Source organism: Colossoma macropomum, unplaced genomic scaffold, assembly GCF_904425465.1.
Source record: "Colossoma macropomum unplaced genomic scaffold, Colossoma_macropomum, whole genome shotgun sequence".
NCBI classification, from domain to species: domain Eukaryota; kingdom Metazoa; phylum Chordata; class Actinopteri; order Characiformes; family Serrasalmidae; genus Colossoma; species Colossoma macropomum.
In genome coordinates this window covers 17269289-17293744 of record NW_023494807.1, presented here as the reverse complement: position 1 = coordinate 17293744, position 24456 = coordinate 17269289, and the positions used below count along the sequence as shown (strand labels likewise).

At 38.2% G+C, this 24456-nt stretch overlaps 1 protein-coding gene across 1 annotated transcript in view; it reads left to right on the top strand.

Annotated features, from left to right (window-relative positions):
• The window catches only part of acss2l (acyl-CoA synthetase short chain family member 2 like), a 28155-nt gene extending 4651 nt beyond the window's left edge, over positions 1–23504 (top strand). The window contains exons 3-18 of the mRNA XM_036556798.1: positions 1039–1130; positions 4179–4282; positions 6839–6911; positions 7287–7362; positions 11118–11202; positions 12139–12276; positions 13606–13776; positions 15310–15443; positions 17442–17574; positions 18479–18535; positions 18759–18839; positions 19842–19950; positions 20229–20297; positions 21224–21400; positions 21494–21568; positions 22707–23504. Coding sequence (XP_036412691.1) covers positions 1039–1130; positions 4179–4282; positions 6839–6911; positions 7287–7362; positions 11118–11202; positions 12139–12276; positions 13606–13776; positions 15310–15443; positions 17442–17574; positions 18479–18535; positions 18759–18839; positions 19842–19950; positions 20229–20297; positions 21224–21400; positions 21494–21568; positions 22707–22834 — 1702 coding nt within the window. The 3' untranslated portion in view covers positions 22835–23504. The remainder of the gene's footprint in view (positions 1–1038; positions 1131–4178; positions 4283–6838; positions 6912–7286; positions 7363–11117; positions 11203–12138; positions 12277–13605; positions 13777–15309; positions 15444–17441; positions 17575–18478; positions 18536–18758; positions 18840–19841; positions 19951–20228; positions 20298–21223; positions 21401–21493; positions 21569–22706) is intronic.
• The last annotated feature ends 952 nt before the right edge of the window (positions 23505–24456 follow it).

Sequence of the window (24456 nt, the reverse complement as noted above, 5' to 3'; positions counted from 1 at the left end):
TGATGTGAAATGGTGCACCGAAAAGAAACTCAGCTTTATGCACAGTGGTGGTAATTTGGTGGTAATTAGCCATTTTACTTACTATCCAAAGCCACAAGTGAACCTACATGTCTTTTTTAGATGTCTACATATCAGTTTTTATATGTTGTCAATCTGGGAAAGAAAAGGTTTTCTTTACAACATTCTGCATGTACCTGTCCTAAAAATACGTTTTAGGCCAAAACCTTATCTCAAGTCTATTGCAAAACCATGTCTCAGACATCAGGCAACATATCCGTAACTATTTCCTATAATAACCTTCTGTGACGTCACTTTTAGAGGTAATAAAACGTTTCAGACACTCTTGTTCTTATCACCACCACTGTAAACAATTCCGCAAGTTTCTCTAGAATGGAGCATTTCACATCAAACCACTCTGAATGACTTTGTTTACATGTTAATACTTTAATTATGCAGAAGGTTTGGTTGAATTCCCCTTTAAACAAGACAGATCAGTGCTTAATAACAATACAATACAAGTATACGACAGTGCCAGACTTGGCTCAAAGCCCACACAAGCTTTGCATCTACACTTCTACACTACACTCTCAGAAATAAGAGTCAAGGGTACATCTCAGTACCTTTAGAGAGGGAACATAGTTGTACCATAATCCATTAAAATTATATTTTCTAAGTTGTATTGACTCCACACACCCTGTCTCGTCTCCAGGCTTTTTATTTTATTGTTCTGTTTTAAAACATTAGGTTATGAAAAGGTACAAACATGTACCTTTACACTGGGAAAAACTTATTTAAGATATACAATTGAACTGTTGTACCTTTGAGGGTACATTTACATTGTTTGTACCTTGATGAATGAAAAATGTACCTGCACAGCACCTTTATTTATAACAGTGTAGTTATACTGATATTAATGCTATGTTCAATCCGTGCTTCTTGAGAACTGCTGCTTAAGAACTGTATAATTACACTATACAGCCTTGGCTGAATATATAGGGGCGTAGACTTCTTGATGATTGGTACTAAAACTCTCTGCAGGGAGGGGAACTCACCTGATCATCGCCTGACCATCACCTACAGCCAGCTGCTGAAGCAGGTGTGCAGGTGTGCCAATGCTCTAAAGAAGCTGGGTAAGACTTATTCTCTGTGTGTGTCTCTCTCCCTTCCCCCCCCCCTCCACCCCTCCCCAGTGTAGACACTGAAAATAATGACAGACATCATTCATCTTTCTCAATCAGACAATTATATAACGCATCTTACAACACACCACAACAATACACTTTACACCATCACCAGATTTCACAATGCTCCCAACCAACCCCTAATACTGCACAAGAAGTGTATATGTTGCTATGTGTGTATTGCTTTTTTTATTAAGTATCATAACTGACTGACGGATAGAAGAGTTTTTAAAAGTTTTGACTTTGGCTCTCTGAAATGTTTATTTGAATGCTAAATGTTGTATTCACCATATAGCATATGCAATGGATCAGACAAAATACCACACACTAATCATTATACATTTCCATACTTTTCCTATAGGCTGTTGTATTACAGGATTATTACTCGTATAACTGGATGGATTACTGTAGTATAATAAAATAGTAACAATCAGAAATAAAATCTGATTGTTAGCCCCAAAAGATCTTAAGCTACGAAAAAAAAAATATATATATACTGCTGTACCTTACTGCAGGCATAATCAACATGACTGTTCCATGATGGTGCTGCATCTATTACTGATCGCTGATTATTACTGATTATAAGTATCTTTGTCTTTCAAAATGATCAGTAGTTGTAATCAGTTACAGTCATACTGCATTTCTGTTCATGAACTGCAACCACTACACTGTAAACCCAACTAAGCAAAAGTCAGACTCATTAATGTGTTCATATTCAATTATGGAGAAATGTGACACATATTTTCAGTTGATGCAACTCACACAACCCTTCACTCATATAAATAATGTCAGTGTAATTGTACCTTTAAAGTAATCACAGCTTAAAATGACATAAGTGGCTACTCAAATATTTTATGGTCATAAATCAGTTGAGCATCATGAACTCAAAAGACATGTTATGAATGGACGTGATGAAAACAGTAAAGCTACATTGTCTTCTGTGCTTCACTGCAACCACAAGCATAATAACGGTACTACATGAACATCAGTTTCAAAGAACACTTAAGAACACTTATTGGACTACTCCATAAGGAACAAATAATTGGCTACAAAACAATCAAAGGGATAGAATACAGGTCGGAGAAGCATGAAGACAACTTTAGCATAAAGATAACATGTTACAACCCAAAATTAACTTTAATTGATGATGCCTCATGAAAAATTAGAAAAATAAGTGCTAATTAACAGAAACCAACAAACCGCAAAGAATGCTGGCTTTCTATCACAGATGATAAAGGAGGAGACTGGTTACTGGTTGAAATATGAAAGGGAGAGCTTGTAACGCTCAACATAGCATCTGTTTACAGAGAAAGTCCCACCCTTCAAGAAAAACAGCCAGTCAGCTTGCTGGTTACGCCGCGAGTGGGGAAGCCCCCCTTGTTGTGGAAATCTGCCATGCAGTAGCCAGAACAACCCCAAAAAAAAACATTTTTTTGTGCATTATTGTCAGGTTTTTGTTTGATTTTGTCAGATTTTATAAGAAATATGTTTGAAACAGTAAACCTTCAGTTTCAAGTATTTTGGTCTCCCCTTTCAAAGAGTTAGGAGCCTGGTTTTGTGTGGCTGGAAATAACTGCAGTGTGGTGTTGCAAAGATGGCCACCAAGTGAGCAGACTTTGCTATAAGGACTTTGTTTCTATCTACTAATATGACCTCAGAAAACTCATATCATTTAAGTGCCAGTAAATCTATTGTGGACAGTTCTTTTTACTTAAAATTGCAAATAGGACTCTGCTAAATCAAAAGTTACCAGTTTCACAAACCCAAAAAGGAGAAATTATTATGCTAACTAACTTAATATGTTTACATTAGTATAACTTTTTTACTTTGATATAAGTTTTCTTCATTCTGTTTCCAGTTGATGAATTGCAGCATTGGGGTTTACAGCGTATAGGAAGTAATAGTCCGTCAAAAGCAATTTTCCTTTTACCCCAAATGTAGACCACAAATAGACATGTTTATATGGTTTCTAACACTGTACTAGACACTGTCATTTTAAAAATATGACAAAAGTACATCATATAGCTAAAAAAACAGTAGTGGCAGCCATCTTGATGCCTGGATTTTGCCCATACTTTTTATAGATAACTTTGTCATACAGTGTCAGAAACCACTTAAACCAGTCCACAGAGGTTGAGATGAGTGTGTGATGCTTTAAGGATGCAACATGCACAACACAAATTAGTTTATATAAGCTTCCATTACTTGTTAGTTACATTAGCTTCATATCTCCAGTGCTAAGTTAGGGGAGCGATCTTTAAATATTAAACATGTCTTGGCTGATCCACTACATTTGTGGTAGAAAATCATGCAAATCTGTAATGAATGGGGAGTTGAGGCAGGTTACATGTTCAAAGTGGCTTTATTTGAGGAGGTCTAACTCTTTTATTCGTGACAGACAAGGGTCAGTAAGCAGGCAGGCAGCAGCAGTTGCTAGACTAGAGGACAAAAACCAAGGACAAGGAAACAAGAATACACATACACAGAACTACAGCCAGACTTCACAAAGAGCAAACCAAACACAGCAGTATATATACACAGGAGATAATGAGTCCAGAACAAGCAGCAGGTGAGTGTGATAATGAGTGGGAGGAGCCAGGGCAGAGCTGGAGACAGAGTGAGCCAATGCAAAATGAGTCCATATGCTGTTGACCCACATGCTGCATGCACGCTGTCAAAAAACACTCTTTCATTGAACAGTTTCATCCCAAAACGTATTATAGACCATTTTCAAGAACTAAGTTGGCTTTACATATAGGGTATTACATATAAGGTATTATTACACATATAAGAAATATGGTATGTTGTGGTATAATATGATTAATACCACTTTTATTAGAGAAATCAAAATGCGTTTTTTAAATTATATATCAGCTATTATTCTTGTTAGTCTTGTAATTATATCCGAAATTGTTTCACATGGATACACAGCATTTTAGAACTCTTCAATTGTAATCTGAAAGTGCTGTTGTAACATAGGGCTTTTTTCCATTTCAGGTGTGAAGAAAGGAGACAGAGTGGCCATTTACTTGCCTATGATCCCGGAGCTTGTATACTCAATGCTGGCCTGTGCCAGAATAGGAGCAGTGCATTCGATTGTGGTGAGCATGCACCAGAACCCCTCACATCTGCAGCAGCACCTGCAAAGTCAAAAGCATCAAACACGAAACCATTTCACTGTGGTGTCTGTTTTGCTAGTGCAGAACCACAGTTCACACAAGAAGTTCTTTTGGTGGAGCAGTTCGCTTAGTATAAGTGCTACTTTTACCTCTACTCAAATATATTTGTGAGGAAAATAATCTACTTTTTACTTAGTACCACTGGAGCTATCCACATTTAGTTACTAATTTCTTTTATTTATTGAATTTCAATTTATTCTGTTCTTCTGGTTCAGTACTTGAACTGCTTTGCTGTTGCAAACCTCTCTTTTTTTCAGATTTAGAATATCATTTTATCCCAAAGGTTCCCAAAAAAGAAGAGAATAGCACCTAAAACACTTGAGAGATAACTGGATGTACTAAAAGGTTCCACTGCAGTTAAACTCAGAACTGCAGATGTTTCTTGACTCCTTCTCAAATTGACTAAAAATGTTTGTCTACTGGCCAAAAATGATTAGACTCCATCAGGGTCAGCCAATGTGCAGAATCCACTGCTTTTGTTGGGTTTCTGTCTGGTTCCCAAGTTATAAGCGTATATTTTCTAAAAGCTTGGTTCAATGCACTCAGCAAAACAGAATTGAGGGTCTTCATATTTAGGGTTCATTATAGTTCAGTACTCAGCTGGGTATTGGGGATATGGCAGAAAAATAGTCCTCTGTCTGCTTCTGCCACGACTATTTCTGTCGTTCATGTTCTCACTCCAGTTATCTAAAGGTTGCAGTTGAAGTTAAAAATACTCCAGGCGTAGTTTCAAGGTGAATTTTGATGGAGTATATAGCTCTGCTTTTGCCTGAATGTGAGAAGCCTCAATCCTCCTAGGCCACTGTTCTCCTGTCTGTAACTGAAGAAAACATTTTTGTTGGTTTATGCTTTAAACATAAATGTTCTAACCCTTGAAAACTGTGTATGTTACATACCAGAAGCATTCCAGGTCACGTACTTGGCCATAGAGGTGAAGTTCCCTGCCAGAACTCTTCAGGCCTTTTTATAGAGCAACTGTGCTTAGTCACTTCATGCCAATTCAAGCACATTGTTATTTTAGGGGGGATGTGTTCAGTAGCTAGCCTAAGATGAACTAAGAGCACTGAGCAAGAGAAGTAAAGTCAACCAAGACATGTTTAGTGTCCCAAATTTGCTTCTTCTAGTTTTGCACTGGAGCGACAAGGCTAATGTAGCTAACAGGCACCAGTTAGCATTGTACAAACTAAAACATCACACACTTGCCTCAAACTGTGCACATTGCATAGCTAAAACCACCATCAGCCACCTTCAAACTTGAATTTTGCCCATATTTTTGTATTTTTTACCACCCAATCAAATCTGTTTGGGATAGTAGTAGGCAGTACCAGTTCATTCAGTTAACAGGTTTAAAACCTTCCTCAGGTAAGAGATTTGTCAGAACCGTTATACTGGTGAGCAACAATTAAGCGTATACAGCGTAATGCACAAAATATGCTAACGTTATCTCCTTTAGCTGGATGGCTGGTTCAGGGATGTTTCCATCACATTTCAAATGAAAATGAAAACACAGCAGTCCCTCAGTCACCTCCTGCTATCTAGTCCTTGTGTCTGATATAGTCCACTTCTTCTTCTGTTCTTTTTTTGACGAAGTGGACATACTTATAGGGTTAGCCGAAGTGGACAGACTTATAGGGTTAGCCTTAGACTAACATGGACACCGAGCAGGGAGCTGAGGAGCTGCCTCAGTCTCTGGGCGTTGTCCGGAAACAACCCGTGTACCAGCTTATACTGTTGCATGAATGACAGTAATATCTTTCAAATTTGAACAAAAAGCTGGCGAAGAAGCCAACTTCAGCCTTGTAGACAATAAGATGTGAAACAACATTTAGCATTTTTTGCTAGGCCCAAGGGGGTTGAGTTAGAAAGCAATACTGACGTAGTTTTATCTATATTATTCAGTTTTGTTTTGCACAATAAAAAATGTCAGATTTACTTTGTTTTCTTTAAAAAGTGAAGAAACATCACGGAATGTCACCTACAAAAATAGGTTTATCAAAAAAAAAAAAAATCTCTCTCTCTGTATATATATATATATATATATATATATATATATATATATATATATATATATATATATATATGCAGTAACATATACCAACACTTTTAATTTTATTTAAAATTAAAATTATATTTAGAATTATATTTAAAATTTAACCATGATATAAATTTTTGGCAACGTCACCCTCTACTAGTTTGATGCAGTTTGAGGTGAGTGTGTGATAATACAGTTTACATGGTGCTAAACTAGCAGCTTGTTAACTACAGCTTCATAGGTCCAGTGCAAAACTAAATGAGAAAACATCAATGTCTGATTGACTACATTTGGGGTAAAAAAGACAACTGTGTACATTTCTGGCAAGACCACTGCTTTACAAATATGGCAAAAATCAATTTTAAGACTCTTAAAGCTAAGGACTAAGACTGTGTCTAGGACAAATGTTTGAACTGCTTCTCTCTCTAATTCTGTTCTTCTCTCAGTTTGCAGGTTTCTCTTCAGACTCACTGGCTGAGAGGATCATGGATGCTCAGTGTAGCATCCTGTTGACAGCAGGTAATACACACACACAGACACACACACACACACACACACACACGCACACACAGACACACACACGCACACACACACACAGACATGCATACTTGCACAAGCACAATATCAACAAAGAAACATCATGGTGTGACATTGATTATCTGCAGATGACTCATTCAGCAGGATTGCAAGATAAGATGCAATAAATAACATTTTTAGCGTTTTTGTGTAGGTTTTGTTGTGGTGTTTTTTAGAACTGTCTTGAACTCTGGTGCGCTGTTTCAGTATTCCTTGTCCATTCCTGTGTGTGCATGCATATTTGTGTGTGTGTGCGTGTGTGTGTGTGCCTGTGTGTGTGTGTATGTGTGTGTGTGTGTGTGTGTGTTCTCACGTTAGATGGTGTCTATAGGGGGGAGAAACTGATCAACCTGAAGCAGATTGCTGACGAAGCACTGGAGCACTGTCGGGAGAAGTAAGTCTTCCTTTAAGAGCAAGTCTCTGACATCACAACGATTCAGCGCATCATGTAATTTCCAATGGAGAAATCTCAGGCCTTCAAGGCCTTCAAGTCAGTTGTAGTTCATTTGTATTTAATGTAATCATCATGTTTGCAGTATTTAAACTCTGCAAGTATTCATAGCTGTAGATACAACCTAGATACGTCACTGACTGAATATGAGTGGAAGTCTAAATAGGTTTCAGTCAGTTGTTAGAAATAGAAAACAGCAGCAGAAGCTCTCTGCTAAGACTCTTTACTGAAACTGTCACTGTAAAACTGTATACAAGGTACTGTATATCACTGCTGTCGAAAGAAAACCTTGTTTTTCAGTTTTTGACACAGTTTGAAAATTGTCCTTTACATTGTATGTAATTTTCATGATGAATGGACCAAAAGAAGCGGCCCAAAATGACTTGGAAAAAAGTCTGGTTCCATTGACTTACATTAAAAGTTTTTTCCTTCTCCTGTAAAATTATCAATTTGGAGATACAAGGTTTTCTTCCAACAACAGTGATATGTTATTGCCTGATATAGTAAAATAAAGCATCTGCAGTGTCATCAACAAGCTTCAAATATCTATGGGGGGGTCTGTATGTTTGAAAAAGGCTTGAGAATTTTATTTTGGTTAAAAATGAGCACCTAAATTTCTCTTTAGAATGGATAATTAAACCAGTAAGCCACTTGAGGCCAGGCGTTACAGTGATTTATGACGTTTAAAAATTTTTTTGTCATATAATAATGAACATATTGAAATAGAGCAGTGTTTAATGCAAAAAAAATACTTTAGAAGTAGATTTTGCTCACCACATTACTACTGTGATGACAGTGCTAATTTCCATTAGTGTCTCTACGCAATTTCCAGTCTTATTTAGTATTATTCCCATGCTAGGTTTATGCTACTTAAGGCAGATCTGACTAAAACAAGGGCATTTAAAGTGTGTAAAACATTCAAGTGACATATATTTCACTCTTTTGTATTGCATTTGTACACTGAATTATATAGTAAGTGCTTTAATTCAAAGCAAGAGATATTACTGTTGAGTTGTATAGCCTGATAGCTGCTTCGTAGCCTGTTAGCTAGCTGAGCAGCCTTGTTGTAGTTAAGAAAATAAGTTATCAGCCCCTCAATTTAAACAAAATCGGGTCTGCACTTCATTGGTACACTTGGTGGTCCATGCAAGCAGTATAACAGTCAAAGATTATTCCATGAACTGCACAAAGATTTATTTGTGGTTGGCTCATTAATACAGAATTCAGTTATAAGTCATTTTACAAACTGCTTTGAATGCGGCTCACCTAATCAGATTTTAGGGACTATCCGCTTTATAAAATAGATTCTAACATTCCAATATCAATACATTTCCCCGAATCCACCTGCAATGTTAATGTCATTATTAGAGGTTCATGCTAATAAAATTTTAATAGAATTTTTCACAGTTTAACCACACAATATATCATGTTAAGAACAATTTCTTTAGACTTCCTTATACGTCCTGTTCAGAGTTTGTACTTTGGGCGTCTATTTCGGGTAGAAGTAGTGATGTCAGATCCACTTGAAAGTCATCATAAATGGAGGTGACAATAAAGTTGAGCTGACCTATGAACAGGGTTGGGTGTCGAACTTCAGTACATTTATGGTATTGACTGGTATTTCGTCAATACCACAGAGTATACAAAACTCATTATCTAAGTAGTCACTCCTATCTGTATCAGTGGGCCAGTAAGCATGCTTCTTCCAAAATTGAAACTGCTGATTGGCTGTCTAAATTACATTACATATGCATGTTATTCTCATCAAGACTTTTTAAATTCTGTCTTTGATTACTCTTCACTCCACTGTGGTCAGTAAATGCACCAACCTCCAGCACCTTGTGCTCATTTTTGGTTTAAGCCACACCCACTTTCACATTATTTTTTTGGTATAACATTTTTAAATGCAAATAAAAGTAGCAGTTTTTCCGAACACACAATCTCACTAGTTCCAATATTTAAAATTCAGTATGTCTGGGTACGACTGTGACCAGAACTTTTAATTTGGGTTAAATACAAAAAGTAAGAGTTTTTCTTCATGTAAAACTTTTTTTTACTATAGATATACATATGTATTTTTACATATTACTTTTTTTTACTATTCCTTCTTGTTTATTTTAAAATATAATATTACTTTAAAGCAAATATGATTTTCAACTTATTTATTTAAAAGAAGGTGTCAGAAAAAAATAATGTTCAGGAATCGGTATCAAATTCAATGTATCAGCATCAACTTGTAAATGATACCTAATTAGTGAATTCAGCTACTATGATTTTTAAATTTTTGCCAAATTTGATGTGAATAATGTGAATAATGCTGACTTGCTAAGTGTCTATAGTGGAGTGTTTCACTTGAAACCACTGTGAATGACTGTTTACATTTTAATGATGTAATTATACATTTTGTATAATCTCCATAACATTGACATTCAGCTGCAAATAAGCTCATGGTCACCATACCTGGTGCCAAGCATTTTCTATAGGGGTATAAAGCCCCCTAGCATTGGGCTATGGAGCAGTGAAACTATTTTCTCTGGAGTGATGATGCACCAACCAGTACCTTTGGGCTGAGTTGGAGTGGCATTTCTGATCCAGAACTAATCATCCAACATCAGTACCTGACCTCAATAATGCTTGAGGCAGAATGCAGTCAAATCTAACGAAGCCTTCCCAGAAGAGTAGAGGCTGATACTGCAGCAAAGAGGGGCAAACTCCCTATTAATACCCTTCAGAAGAAACACTGACTGAGCAGGTGTCTACAAACTTTTGGCCATAAAGCGTAGTCTGAAAGAATCTCTAGATCAGCCTTTGCGTGTCCAACCCTGCCCTGACAAGCCCTTAGCCAGTCCATTAGCCCTACACCATGGCACTGGCTGGCCTTATCAAGAGCCTTATCAGACCTATTCAGTCGCTCAGCTCCGCAGTTGCAGGTGCTTGGGTTGCCCAGCAACAGCACAGCTTGGAAACTGTCACCATGGCGATGCATGAAATGGAACATACATGCACGGAAGAAGGCAAACAAGAAAGCATGTGTTGAAAGAGAGGCGTTGGCTTTGCTGCCGGAACAAGGATCTGCTCTTGATCCTTTAACACAAACACAGTTCATATCATTAGGCGTGGAAACGGTGAGGAAGATAAGAGGGTTTGTTTTGGTTTTATACAGTGCAGTGTTGGCACACCTTTCGATTGAGCATTATGCAAAGTGAAATTTACTGGCCTACATTTCTGTCTGGCAATGATTAGTTAATTGTTATTGGCATGACTGGACTGACCTGAAATCAAGGCTGACTTGTGAGGTTTCATAGCTCTTGCTAGTAGTGCTGGGAGCAATATTGTTCATGCTGATATACTGTGATATTGAATTCTTGCATAATTCATTGGTTGAGATATAAAGTTTTTCAGAGTCGTTTGATGTGAAATTGTTCATTGCAGAGTCAGCTTTCTTTACAGTGGTGGTGATAGGAACCAGGGGTCAAGATGTCTACAACACAAATGTAGCCATTTTATTTACTATCCAAAACAACCAGTAAACATACATGTGTCTTCTGAGTTTTGTACTGTTGATAAAGGTAAAATTGTGGTAAAGACCAAAATAATAAGGATTTCTTCAGCTACACCAAATTACTGTATTTAGCTCAACACCTTATCTCAGCCTCTCAGTCTCTTTCTCTCTCACATACTCTCTCATTTTCTCTCAGAGGCTCATTGACAGTCCAGAAATGCCTGGTAGTGAAGCACTATGCCTTCAGAATAAATGGGAATGATACCTGCAATAAGCTACAGGTGAGTTTAATATTAACTCCTCTTTTGCTTGTAAAATGTGACAAGATTAAATGTCTCCACTGCCATTTGTTTTTTAGTCATGTCCAGTTCCACACACAACTCCCCATAGTATGCAGTGCTACCAAGGTGGGAGGGTGAAGGCCAGCATGTGGTTCCTCTGACACACCGGCCACCTTATGGCCACTAACACGATGACATTGGGCAGCTTAACACGGATTGAGGAGAACTTGTAACTGCCAGTTTCTTATGTCAGCTAACAGACACCCACAATGGTTAGCATCACTGGGTGATTGGGGTGGGGGGGGGGCAATTATGCTCTCTTGGACTCAGCACAGATGGCTGTGGCATCACCAGGGACTGAACTTGTGATGACCTGACAATAGGGCCAACACTAACACTGTATCCTAACAGCAAGCAAGCGTTCAAATGTAGTATCGCATTGCATCACAAAGCCTTCAGGATGTCAAGTCAAAATGTAAACAAATCACAAACCTATCAGAAAATAGCTGAAGGCTTTAAATAAAATGGGCAGATATAGTTCAGTTGAACCTGCTGGCTTGTATCTGCTAAGTCTACTTAGCTAATTAGTGTCAGCTGAGTATCTTCATCAATCAGTGATAGGAAATAACTCCAGCACTCTGGCAGTTTCCCTCCAAAATGTTTAATTCTGTGTATATTCTTATACTACTTACTGGAAGGATCGTAGAGATCCCTTCTTTTCTCTACTTCATGAATGAGTTTCTCCTCATCCATTCTGAGGTGGAATGGCAGGGCATTGTCGTTGTCACTCGGTAGCATCACTTGCTATTAGGGCAAGGGGTTCCCACCAGTTCCCTTTAAAGCAAACCAATCGATGTAGATACGTATGCCCTTAAATTTAAATAATAATTATTATGCATTTCATTGCATGTTTGTATGCATGCTTGTGTGTTACAGACACTCTGGAATGTGGAGTGTGATGTGTGGTGGGATGAAGCTGTGGACAATGCGTCAGACGAGTGTGACCCTGAGTGGATGGATGCTGAAGACCCACTCTTCATCCTCTACACCAGCGGCTCCACCGGCAAACCAAAGGCAAGAGCATTCATTGTTTACTTAAGATCTATGACCTTCAAGCTGGCGGTATACTTCAAAAGACTATGGCAGAACACACTGTCGTAGGTATTCTTAGTTCTGCTAGAACCTCTGGACAAATTGCAGTTGGAAGAGAATGAATGATGCGCTCAGTAGGGACAGTCGTGGTCAGGGGAGGTCTTGGAACAAACAGTGCAGTTTATACGATCAATCACAGTCGGAGAAAGGTCTCAAAAGGGATGACACAGTGATTGGCTCTAATTGCGGTCAGGGTAGGTCTCAGGTAGAATTATGCAGTGATTAGGACACAGTTAGAGGTGTTTTCAGTACCAGCAACATGGTGAACAACGTAAAATCAATGTTTTCTGTCGTTTACTGCCAGCTTTAGTATCATTCTGAATTCATTACAGGGCTTTTTTTAGTGCATCAAAGCATTTTTAGATGCAAAGCACCTCATTGACCTGGCTTTAATTCACTTAGTCATGTTCAGCAGACTGAAAATTTACCATTAGCAGCGTAATATAGTATCAAATAGTATTTGGTTTTTCATAAGAGCAGTACTTTACGTCAGTGACACTTTCATTGCTACATTGCTGCAGGACAGCCCATCACAACAACCTGCGACATACACACTAACACTTAAAACATCATGTGAGATTGAATAAAATATCAAAAAACACCTTTAGCTGTCTAGTTTGTAAGGGTGTTACGATACACATATTTTCAGGTTTGATTTGAAGTTTGACCCTTAGGTGGAGATTTGCTTTTACTTTCAGTATTGTATGTTTTAAAAATGTATTGATCCTACAGAGCTCTATTATTATGAGCTCTCAAAAGGAACTTTGTAAATGCCTCCTGTGCCAGCCCACAAAAAAAACTCCACAAATCACAATTTAAAACCCCACCCACTTTGACTGAATGTACCCAGATGCTTCATTTTGATCATTGAGTCCCTGAAAGATGGCAAAAATTAGATTTTTCAATGCTGCATTGAAATTACACCCTTACTAGTTTCTTGTAGTTTTAATCTTGTATTGCGGTGGGCAGTATGAAGACATTTATCATTAGCAGAATAAATGAATAATAGGCTTTTCTAAGCATAACATGGATATCGTCAGTACTTAAAGAATAATGAATGATCACACTTTGTTAAATAGTTCTGTTTATTTGTAATTGTAATCTGTTTAATTGTTTTTAGTGCAGTGTGTGAAACATTGAATGAAAATCATTGTTTTCATATTTTGTATGTGTTTTTGTCTGTTCCAACATGTCACACCTCAGAAAAACTAAACATCGTGATGCATCATATTATCCTCTTTGTGCTCATAGGGAGTGCTGCACACCATTGCAGGCTACCTGCTCTACACATCCCTCACATTCAAATACGTCTTTGATCATCACCATGACGACGTGTACTGGTGCACCGCAGACATCGGCTGGATCACAGGCCACTCCTACATCACATATGGCCCGTTAGCCAACGGGGCTACCAGCGTGCTTGTGAGTCTAACATATAGTCTGGTTTCATTCAGTCTGTGAGTGAGCACATTTACATGATTGAAGGGATAGTTTGCACAATTTCGCCTTACCCCAAAGACAGCAGCATGTCACAAACCACATTAGCAGGTCTATCTAAGATTACTTAGCTACAAAGGTGGTTTGATGGAAGTGTGCGGATACAGCCATTAGTTGGCACAATAAGTGAAGTAAGCTTTCATTACTTGTTAGCTACGCTAGCCTTGTAACTTGAGGGCAAAACTATCTACTCAGCTAGAAAAACCAGCATAGACTTGCGTAGCTGGTCACCAACAAAACTAGCATATGTTGTGTTTTGGATGCTGATATGCTGGTCAACCAGCATGACCATGCTGATTGACCATCTAAACCAGCACCAGATCGGCACAGACCAACATTAAATGCATGGTGGTCTGTGCTGTTTTTTTTTCAGCAGGGTAAGCAAACAGTAGTAGTAGCCATCTTCATACCTGTATTGTGTCTGTTTTTTTGACCATTTTTATAGATAACAGTATGTTACATAGAGTCAGAAACTAAAGTATGAATGCTATATTGAAGCGAGTGTGATAATGAACCCAGATAACATATCAGATATCATATATGGGTTTACTGGCTTCATAAGTTTAGCACCCCTCTGACTGTATACCACTGCTGTTCCACCGATTATTGATCTTTGTCCTGCGTCCAAGATGTACCTTGTCTTTTAATCTCCTCAAACAGATTTTAAATACATATAGCATTTTACTTTGGAAAATAAACTGAGACAATTATTGCAAAAAACTGAGTGAAAAATAATGACTAGACCTAAATATAGATGATTTTATTGAAAATGTTGTGGCTGACGCTGTGCTAGATTGGTTACAGTGGCATAAATGGCTTTAATTATGATCAGTGTTAAAATTATTTAATAAACTAATTTACAAAGGAAACAAAAGAAAAAAATGGAAGAAAAATAAGTAAAATTAAAGAAATTTAAATAAGTAAAATGAAAGAAATAAAGGAAATTGGACTGTGAGTTCAAAATAAGTAATAAAAAGTAGCATTTTGTTTAATACTCTGCTTAAACACTATTGGGCCACCCAGAAAACACTGAGTAAAAAGCCAGTGGGCCGCCAGCTTTGCCATCAGTGGGCCAACAGTGGCCCACTATCCTCTGGGTAGTTTGTATGATGCTAAACTAGTAGCTTGTTAGCTACATTAGCCATATAGCTTCAGTGCACAACTAAAGAAGCAAACAGTTGCAAGTAGCCATCTTCAAATCTGAATTTTGTCTGTACTTTTGTCAGTTTTCATAGAGAACAGTAAGTCATTCAGTGTCATAATCAGGTCTACTTTGAGGTTGTTCAACAAGGTTTGATGCTAGTTAGAGGCAAATATGTGATAATGCAGTTTATCTTAGACTAAACTAGTAGTGTTAGCTACATAAGGTGAAAGCTGTATAAAGTCTTTCACCCAACTATTCTTTTAATACATCTTGAACACTCATTAAGACCAGTGTTTTATGTGCATGTGTGACAGTTTGAAGGCATTCCAGTCTACCCTCACGTGGGCAGGTTTTGGGAGATCATTGAGAAGTACAGAGTGTCTAAGTTCTACACAGCACCCACTGCCATCAGACTGCTCATGAAGTACGGCAGAGAGCCTTTACAAAAGTGAGTTACAGCGGAACACTCAGTGCACACATTGCTGTACACAGTGCTGTTTGTCTTGTAGTGCCGTCAAGGATGAAGAATAACAGAGACCATGTTAGTTATCAGCATTACGTATTTAAAAACCAAAAGGCAACCACAGCCTTTTAGGGTTGCAGATGCTAATGAAGATGGGTTGATTGCTAGAAATAAAGTAGTGTAATATGGAAAAGTCGAGGAAAAAAACAAGAATTTCCAAAGTTGGACAGCCTTGCAAGGCCTCACAGACCATTATTTGTTGTCATCAGATAAACAGTACTTAAAGGTTTTTATTACTGGGAGATAGAAGCAAATCAAGCCCTACTTTTGCTTTTGTAGAAGATCCTCAGCAACATAGAATGTATTTGGTATACTTACATTTGGTAATACTTGGTTTGAGGGAAGCAGTAAGTATAAGCAACATCTAAGACTGAACTTTGAAGGTGTACAAAAAGATCCCTGTAGATTTCTTTGAAAAACTAAAAGCAAGTCACCTGAAAGAATGGAAGCTGTTATAAAGGCAAAGCGTGGGCACACTTAATACCGAAAATTTGACATTATATGCAGTTGTTGAGGCTTCTGCGTGATTTTCTTTAAAAAAAACTGTCGCTGTCCAAATTAAAACATGTATCTACAAAACAGTAACTTTACAGAAGAAGGCAAAAATGTTCTACACTTTCAATGTAAGTTAAAGCAGTTTTTTCAGGTGATTTTATAGCATTTCTATTGATCTGTGCATCATAAAATTTTGCGTACAATGTAAAGGACAGCCATCATGTTTAAATGATGTAGAAAAATAAAAATTGCCAAAATGGAGATACATGTTTACACAGCGACAGTGTGTTTTCTGCTTTTTCCTAAAGCTCAATGCTTTCCGAAAGAATGAGGTGTACTTAATGGTGATTCTGACTGTATGGTCCAGTACATCTGCTACGTTTGTATCATATTGTAGTGTCAGCGAAGAAGACGACCAAGAAACACTGTGCATGTTACCAATTACCACAGACAGTAATTTCACTGTACTTTAAGAAGAACAGCAAATCAATTGACTTCCAACACACAATCGAAGTCAAAGGACAGGTGCTTACATTGGCTTCTACTGTCAGTGTGTTCTTCTGTTCTTTTACTAAGTAAAGGGAAATGTTCAGATTTATTATCTGAGGTAATTGAATCTGTGATACAAATGCAGCAAACAAAGATCAGGTCAAAAATACTGAGTGAGTTTTCCTTCGAGAGCATTTTGACAGGGAGGAATTTTCATGCAACCCATTTCCCCTCAACACAACAAGAATATAGCAAAACAGAAAAGCCAAATATGATACACTAACAATACAGTGACCATGATCTCCAGACGCCACTGAAAACAGCCCACACTTCATTTTAGACGTGAATATATGCCCTTGAAACAGAGAGCAATTCAAAGTAATGGAAAGTGACTGGAATGTGTTTAGAGAGCATGCGGTTCTTTAGATTTAGTCAGTGATTGCTTTTTCAATCTGACAGTGTGCAGTGAAACACCGTTTAAAAGAACTTTTCAAGCCTGAATAACATCTATAACAGTTGTCATTTTCAAAAATTACAATTTTCCATTCACGTATTGACTACAGGTGCTCACAAATGACACAATTTGATAGTAATCTACAGTCTGCATCAGCAGGTTTCTCTGATTCTTTTGCTGTTTGATAGCTGTGGTTAAAGTCACAGTGCAATTTCTGCTATAAGACTAACACATCGAACTGAATGGCATGACAGGGTTCATAGGGTTCATTCACAAGCTCTGCTTGGCTAGAACAATGCAATTGTTGCTGCTACTGCCACCTACTGGAGAGAAAATGACACACAAGTGGAGAATGATCAAGAGTAGAGAATGAATCATTGAGTTACGGCTGCTTACATGTTTTGCAGTGTCTGCAGTTGTTTGGGTTTTTTTCTGACCTCAGAATTTCTCCAGTTTTTCAATACACCTTAATGTCTCGTTCTCAGATATGATCTGTCCAGTTTGCGGGTGCTGGGCACTGTGGGAGAGCCCATTAACCCAGAGGCCTGGATGTGGTATCATGATGCGGTAGGGCAGGGGAAGTGCCCTGTTGTTGACACCTTTTGGCAGACTGAGACGGTAAACCACATACTAAGTGGAATCTAATGCAGTGTTCACACTACAAACTGCATTGCTCAATTCAGATTTTTTGTAAAGCTGATTTTTCTGCCTTGATGGTTCACATTCTGATTCTGATTCGCGTTTCAGATTTGTTCAGATATTTATTTGTTTGTCATCAGCTGTTAAAAAAAAGTACAGGGCCACATATTAAATATGTTTCCGATCTTTTAGCACATATAGTCATATGCAAAAGTTTGGGCACCCCGGTCTGATTACATGTTTTGGTTTTTGGTAATTAAGTTAATACATCCTCTACACTTCTGCACATTTAGTGCACAATTACTGTTCATTCACTGAATGTAACATAGAGGGGAATAAAATAAAAGTGTGTCCTTTGCAAAAGTTATGGCACGTTATATTTAATCGTTTTCCATTATATTACTCAGTGAATAAATACATTTGCACAAAAATGCCATATTGACCAGGGGTGCCCAAATTTTTACATACGACAGTATCAACATTGCTCAAATTAGATTGTGTTCATACTGCTCCGAAAAAAACATCTAGGCAAAAAAATCGGATTTGTGCCCAGTAATGTGAACGTATTATTAAATCTTCACTCATTGGCCATTTTATCAGAAACACATACCATATAGGTGCACTTTATAGGTTTCCAGTTACTGACTGTAGCTTATCTGTTGCTGCAGTTTACTCTACCCCATGGTGGACCACCATAAGACCACCACTGACCACATATTGTACGAGTGGTGGATCATTCTCAACACAGCAGTGACACCAATATGATATCACTGCTGTGCTGAGAGTGATACTCCAATTAAATGTGTACAAGAAACAAAAACAAGTATGAGTTTAAATGTGCTTCTTATGTCTGGCTTGTAAAGGTCCTGTGTTTTCTCTGTAGGGAGGTCATGTTCTGACTCCTCTGCCCGCTGCCACACCGCTAAAGCCAGGCTCTGCAGTAAGTCTGTTCAAGCAGGCCTTATTTTGTTCTCTTTTAACTAATAAAATCAGTAAATTCATGAATAAATTAATTGATACATGGCCTATCAATTTAGGCAGTCAAAGCAGTCCGTTTAGGCACTACTATAACATCAGGACTATCAGTTGGTTTGGTAATGTTTATTTGAAGAGTGGAGTTGGGAGTAAACAGTGTTTTTTAAAAAGAAATGTCTTTTTTTCAGACTTTGCCATTTTTCGGTGTGCTGCCTATCATCCTGAATGAACATGGAGAGGAGCTGGAGGGGGAGGCAGAGGGCTACCTGGTGAGAGGAACAGAGCTTATACTGTTAGGGAGAACCGTCCTTTGACGCTGATCTGAGAGCAGCTTTGATACACCATTTAAAATAATACAGATTGAGAACTTGGACGGGAAGGGGGAGACTGACCCTGCATCAGCGTTGTAACATTTGATTTACATCAGCTGTTTGTAAAATGTTGCATGGATCAGTGAGATGATGTTTGTTTTCTGTTTTCAAAAACCTTCTTCATTAACATTAATAACGTGTTTGATGTAGAAAGACATTAGAATAAATCTCTTATATGAAACACATTTTACTCATTTCAGGATTAAAGGGTACGTATTTTACAGTTTTATAGTATTTAATTTTTAATCCAGAAGTGTTTGTCTAGGCTTAAACACCAAAGGAGTCATAATTTTCATTTTTACCTGAGATTTTCCGTCCTCTCCTTTTCCCTTAGAATTTGTTCCTGTTTTTGTTTCTATGCTTTTAAGACTGATTTATGTAAATGAGCCATGTTCTTATTGGCTGCCCTGTATTTTGTCTGATTCAGAGCTGAGTTGCTGTAGGCTGAATAGGCAGATGTATGTAAACATGCTGGTTTTCATGACATCAGAAGAACAATTATTTCAAAACATGCGGTTTTTGCAGCTTAGTTTTCATATATGGGTTGTACGTATAATAATTAATTATATTATAATACAATTATATAACTGTATAAAATCAAAATTTAAAAAAGCAAAGAGACTTCATTTTTCCATGATATGAGCCCTTTGAATGCATTCTGAGAGATGTTTTGGCTTGAGGTTAAAAAGGCTGGTGTAAATTTGTTTATTAATTTATAATAAAATAATACAAATTACAATAAGAGATTTAAAAACTAGAATTATAGTAGATATAAAAAATAATCAGATTTCTTTTTGTATATTTGATGCTATTTTTACAACTTTAGTTTGAAGAAAAGCTAGTATTATTTAAAGTCAGTAGAGAGACAAAGGGCCTTGATCTGCCTGAATTTCATTCCAGGTTTTTAAGAAGCCCTGGCCGGGTATCATGCGAGGCGTGTATGGAAATCAGGAACGTTTCGAGAACACCTACTTCAAGAAGTTCCCAGGGTTTTATGTGACAGGAGATGGTATGTTTTAAACTTAGACCAGTACCACAACATTTTACACTATACAACCATTGTTATTCAGCAGTGTAGAGAATATGGATATGGGTGGTATATAAATGAGGATTCTGCATATATGCATTAGATTCTTTATATATATATATATATATAGAGATAGATAGATAGATAGATAGATAGATAGATATTACATATAACCAGACATATAACTTTGGCACGGTGTTGCAGCGGGACAGTGTTGTGTTTGTGCTGACGTGGCCTGTTCTCTGTCCTTGTGTCCTCAGGATGCAGGAGGGATAAGGATGGCTACTACTGGATCACAGGCAGGATAGATGACATGCTCAATGTCTCTGGTAAGGCCAGGCCCAGTTGAACACTAATGCTGCCCCCTAGTGGCACCACATGTAGGGTCTTAGATGTGCTGCAGACACATCTGGTTGTTGTAGAAGTTATTATACAGCTACATTGTATGCTATTTTAAATACTCTGACCAGCCACTTTATTAAGTATGCCTTACACTCTTACACTCCATTTTATCAGCTCCACCATATAGGTGCACTTTGTAGTTCTACCATTACACCATTCGTGGACTGTAGTCCACTTGTTTCTCTGCATACTTTGTTAGCCCCCTTTAACTCTGTCATTCAATGGTTAGGACATCCACAGGACCACCATAGAGCAGGTATTTTCTGGGTGGTGGATCATTTTCAGAGCTGCAGTGACACTGATGTGATGGTGGTGTGTTAGTGTGTGTTTTGCTGGTACGAGTGGATCTGACACAGCAGTGCTGCTAGAGTTTTTACACTGTATCCACTCACTGTCCACTTTATTAGACACTCCTACCTTGTTGGCCCACTTTAGTTTCTGCACAGTTTGTGTTGGTCATTCTCTAGTCCTTCATCAGTGGTCACAGGACATTGCCCACAGAACACTGTTGGCTGGATATTTTTGGATGGTGGTCTATTCTCAGTCCAGCAGTGACACTAGGGTGTTTATAAACTTTAGCTGAGAATGATCCACTACCCAAACAATACCTGCTCTCTGGTGGTCCTGACCACTGAAGAACAAGGTGAAAAGGGGCTAACACAGTATGCAGAGAAAGAGATGGACTACAGTCTGTAATTGTAGAGCTACAAAGTGCACTTACATTGTAAGTGGAGCTGTTGAAATGGACAATGAGTGTACATATAAGGATGTGTACATAATGAAGTGGCCAGTCAGCAAATAATTTAAAATAAACAGTAACAGTAGCATCCCACCCCTCCCACTCCTCTCTCAGGTCACTTGCTGAGCACAGCTGAGGTGGAGGCAGCATTATCAGAACACTCGGCCGTTGCCGAGGCAGCAGTGGTCAGCCGTCCACACACAGTGAAGGGGGAGTGCCTCTACTGCTTTGTCACTCTGAAAGACTGCAGAGAGTTCAACCATTCACTAATGGATGAGCTCAAGAGGAAAGGTAAGAGCATAGCTAGAACAGAAGCTTGAGATTTTTATTTCTTATGGTTTATGATGTTATTTAAATTCATTTGTTTTTGTTTTGTTTTGTCAGTGAGGGAGAAGATTGGCCCAATAGCCACTCCAGACTTCATCCAGAATGCCCCAGGCCTGCCCAAAACTCGCTCAGGTTTGAACCTCAGCTGAATCTGTCCTTCTTCTGGGGCCCTCCTCTTCTCTCTAAGCACAGGTTCCTAGCCCTAGTCCTTGAGGACCCCCTGCTCTAACATACCTAGCTCACCTCAGGAAGGACTTATTAATTAGCTGTTTGACTCAGGTGTGTTGGGAGCAGGGAAAAACACTAAAATGTACAGGGCGGGGGTACTTAGGACAAGAGTTGGGGACCACTGCTTTAAAGGAACAGTCATATTATTCTGGATTTTAAGAATTTGAGCTATTTAATGTGTCACTCAATACATAAAACAATACAATTACAAACAGCACATGTACAGATGGGCTTCAGTCAGTAACTGTACACCAGCAAGGTGAAGCTACAGTGTTAGGGGTTTCTAATAATGTGGCCAGTGAATGGATTAATACAGTTCACTTAGAACAGGGCTGGAAGTTTTCTGTCCTGTCATGCACACATGATTTATCAGTTAATTATCAAGCTCTTAAAGGAGTCCAGTCAAAATATACACTATTTTCTCTTTATCCCAAACCTAGTTGACCAGCAAAATATGTGCAGTGTCCGAGTTTGCTTCCTTAGTTTTGCACTGGAGCTAAAAGGCTAATATAATAGCAGTCTGTGTCACTGAAAAGATTTTGGGAGACATCTATTGCTTTTTAGCTACATTAGTCTCATAGTTCCAGCACAGAATTAAGAAGCAAATGTTGGACATTAAACATCTTGACCGATTAACTATGATCAAGGAGAGAACTGTATAAATTTGTTTGAACTGGTTTGAATCTAGATCAGGGGAGACACCAAACTGGGAGATGCTGTGGCCTTCCAGCTTCCCATTTCATTTCTTTCTCTCACTGTTGCAATATTTCATCAAAGTCAGGGTTGTGATGAAAAATCCAAAACGGACTCCCTCCCTCACATAAAAACAAGGGTTTGAGAGGTTGCCAGCAGAATCTTCTCTCCATCTTTTTGAGAATCGAAATGCCCTTCAAGGTGGTGGTGGGAATTCTCCTGAGGGCAGGTGCAGAGGGAGTCTGGGAGTGCCTTTCTTTTTTAGAATCGTAATGCAGAGCAGGACTGGAATCGCTCTCTTTTGGCATTTAGTGTATATTCTTAAACCCTGTCTCCTCTCCCCCTGCAGGTAAGATCATGCGGCGTGTCCTGAGGCAGATCGCCCGGAACGAGAAGGACCTGGGCGACCTCTCCACTCTGGCTGACCCCAAGGTTGTGGAAGTGCTCTTGAGCCAAAGATGTGAGGCAGCAGCATAAGAGCTCTCTCTTGTCTGCCTTTCTTCGTCCAACCCCCTGCTGGCCCGGCCCTGGAACAGCTTTAACCCATAGTGACTCAGCTGATCCCAGATCAGAGCTAGAAGGGACATTTTCTTTTGCTTAGGTCACCTTCACCTTTGACACAGGGACAATAATAAGGTGACAAACTGGTGCAGATCATGAACCATGCAGTGCAATAACAGTTCCAATGATGTCTCATGTTTTCTTTGTCTTCTGATTGGGCTGCAGTCAGTTCCACTGAGCTTTCCACTGTCAATCACATTCATGTTGTGACAGTTCTGACATTCTTACTAATTATATGCCAGTATCGCGTTTTGTTAATACCAGATTTGCGTTTGTCGTCTCGTGAAATATGTCTACACTAAACTGTGAGGCAAATTCAGTAAAGCCATAATTTTCAATGAAAAAGGAATCGACGCAGGGCCAAATGTACACATTGAGTTTTGTGTAATACACAGTACTTGGTTAATGCATTTAACATGATCCAGTTATTGATCATACTACAGAACATGCATTTGCCAACATTTTAACAAACATCTAAAAGCTGTAATTAATCTGGTCCATAATTGCATGCCCTAGCAAAGTGGCATTCACTTTATTTGATTTTAGCCTGTTTTTCATGCATATAATAAAGAGTTTATTGATTGTATTCTAAAGCTTTCATAATAAATCTTGCCCTTTGGGTAATTTATTAAAAGCACCTCAAGAGATTTCTATAGTGAATCTGGTTTATGGGGAGATTATTAACCAGATTTTGCCATCAAAACTTCATGTAATGTAAAATGCAAAACATGAAAGAATTTGAAAGATATGCAGTATTATGCAAAAGTCAGAGACCACCCTTCATGTATTACATTTCCAGACAAAACACTCATTAAGTACAAATTAAAATTTTTCAGGAGATATTTCTGAAGACATTAAATATAAAATAATCCACTTGCATACAGAAGGAGAAATTCAAAGGAAAAATGGGTGAAAAAAACAGGGGCATCCAAAACTGGAGTTTTGAAAAAAGATGAAAAGATACAGAGAAAAAGAATCCTGACAACCACACACAACCTGGTAGACCACCAAAACAGTAACCATCAGGTAAACGGTTCTTATCATCTTTGGCAGATAGGAGAAAACCAAGCTCCACTCTTGCTTCTGATCTGAAAAAACTGACAGGTGTTTTGTCCATCCTTCCAGTGTGATTTACATCACAAAGATTCAACAGCATTTTACAATCATACAGTGAATTATTGCAGACAATACTTTCAACTCATTTTCTTGTAAAGAACAGAAAAGCTGTTAACTCAATTTACTCACAATAGAGGCCAATGATCAGGTGTTGACACATCTGCCCATTGACTTACTCTTTAAATGTTGTTCAAGTTTGCAGGGTTTTTTTTTGTTCTGCTCCATTTTAAAGTATTTTTTCCAATCTAAACCATTTTTTGGAAGCTCTGCACAAACAGATGCCAAAAAGGCTGGTCGCCTTCATATTTCCTTGTAGAAATTTATGTGCAATTACATAACATAATCTTTAGGGTTATTCAGTGTATCTGAATAGGTCTACAACCTATAATGCTGATGCAATATTTTGTCCAGAGGTACATAGT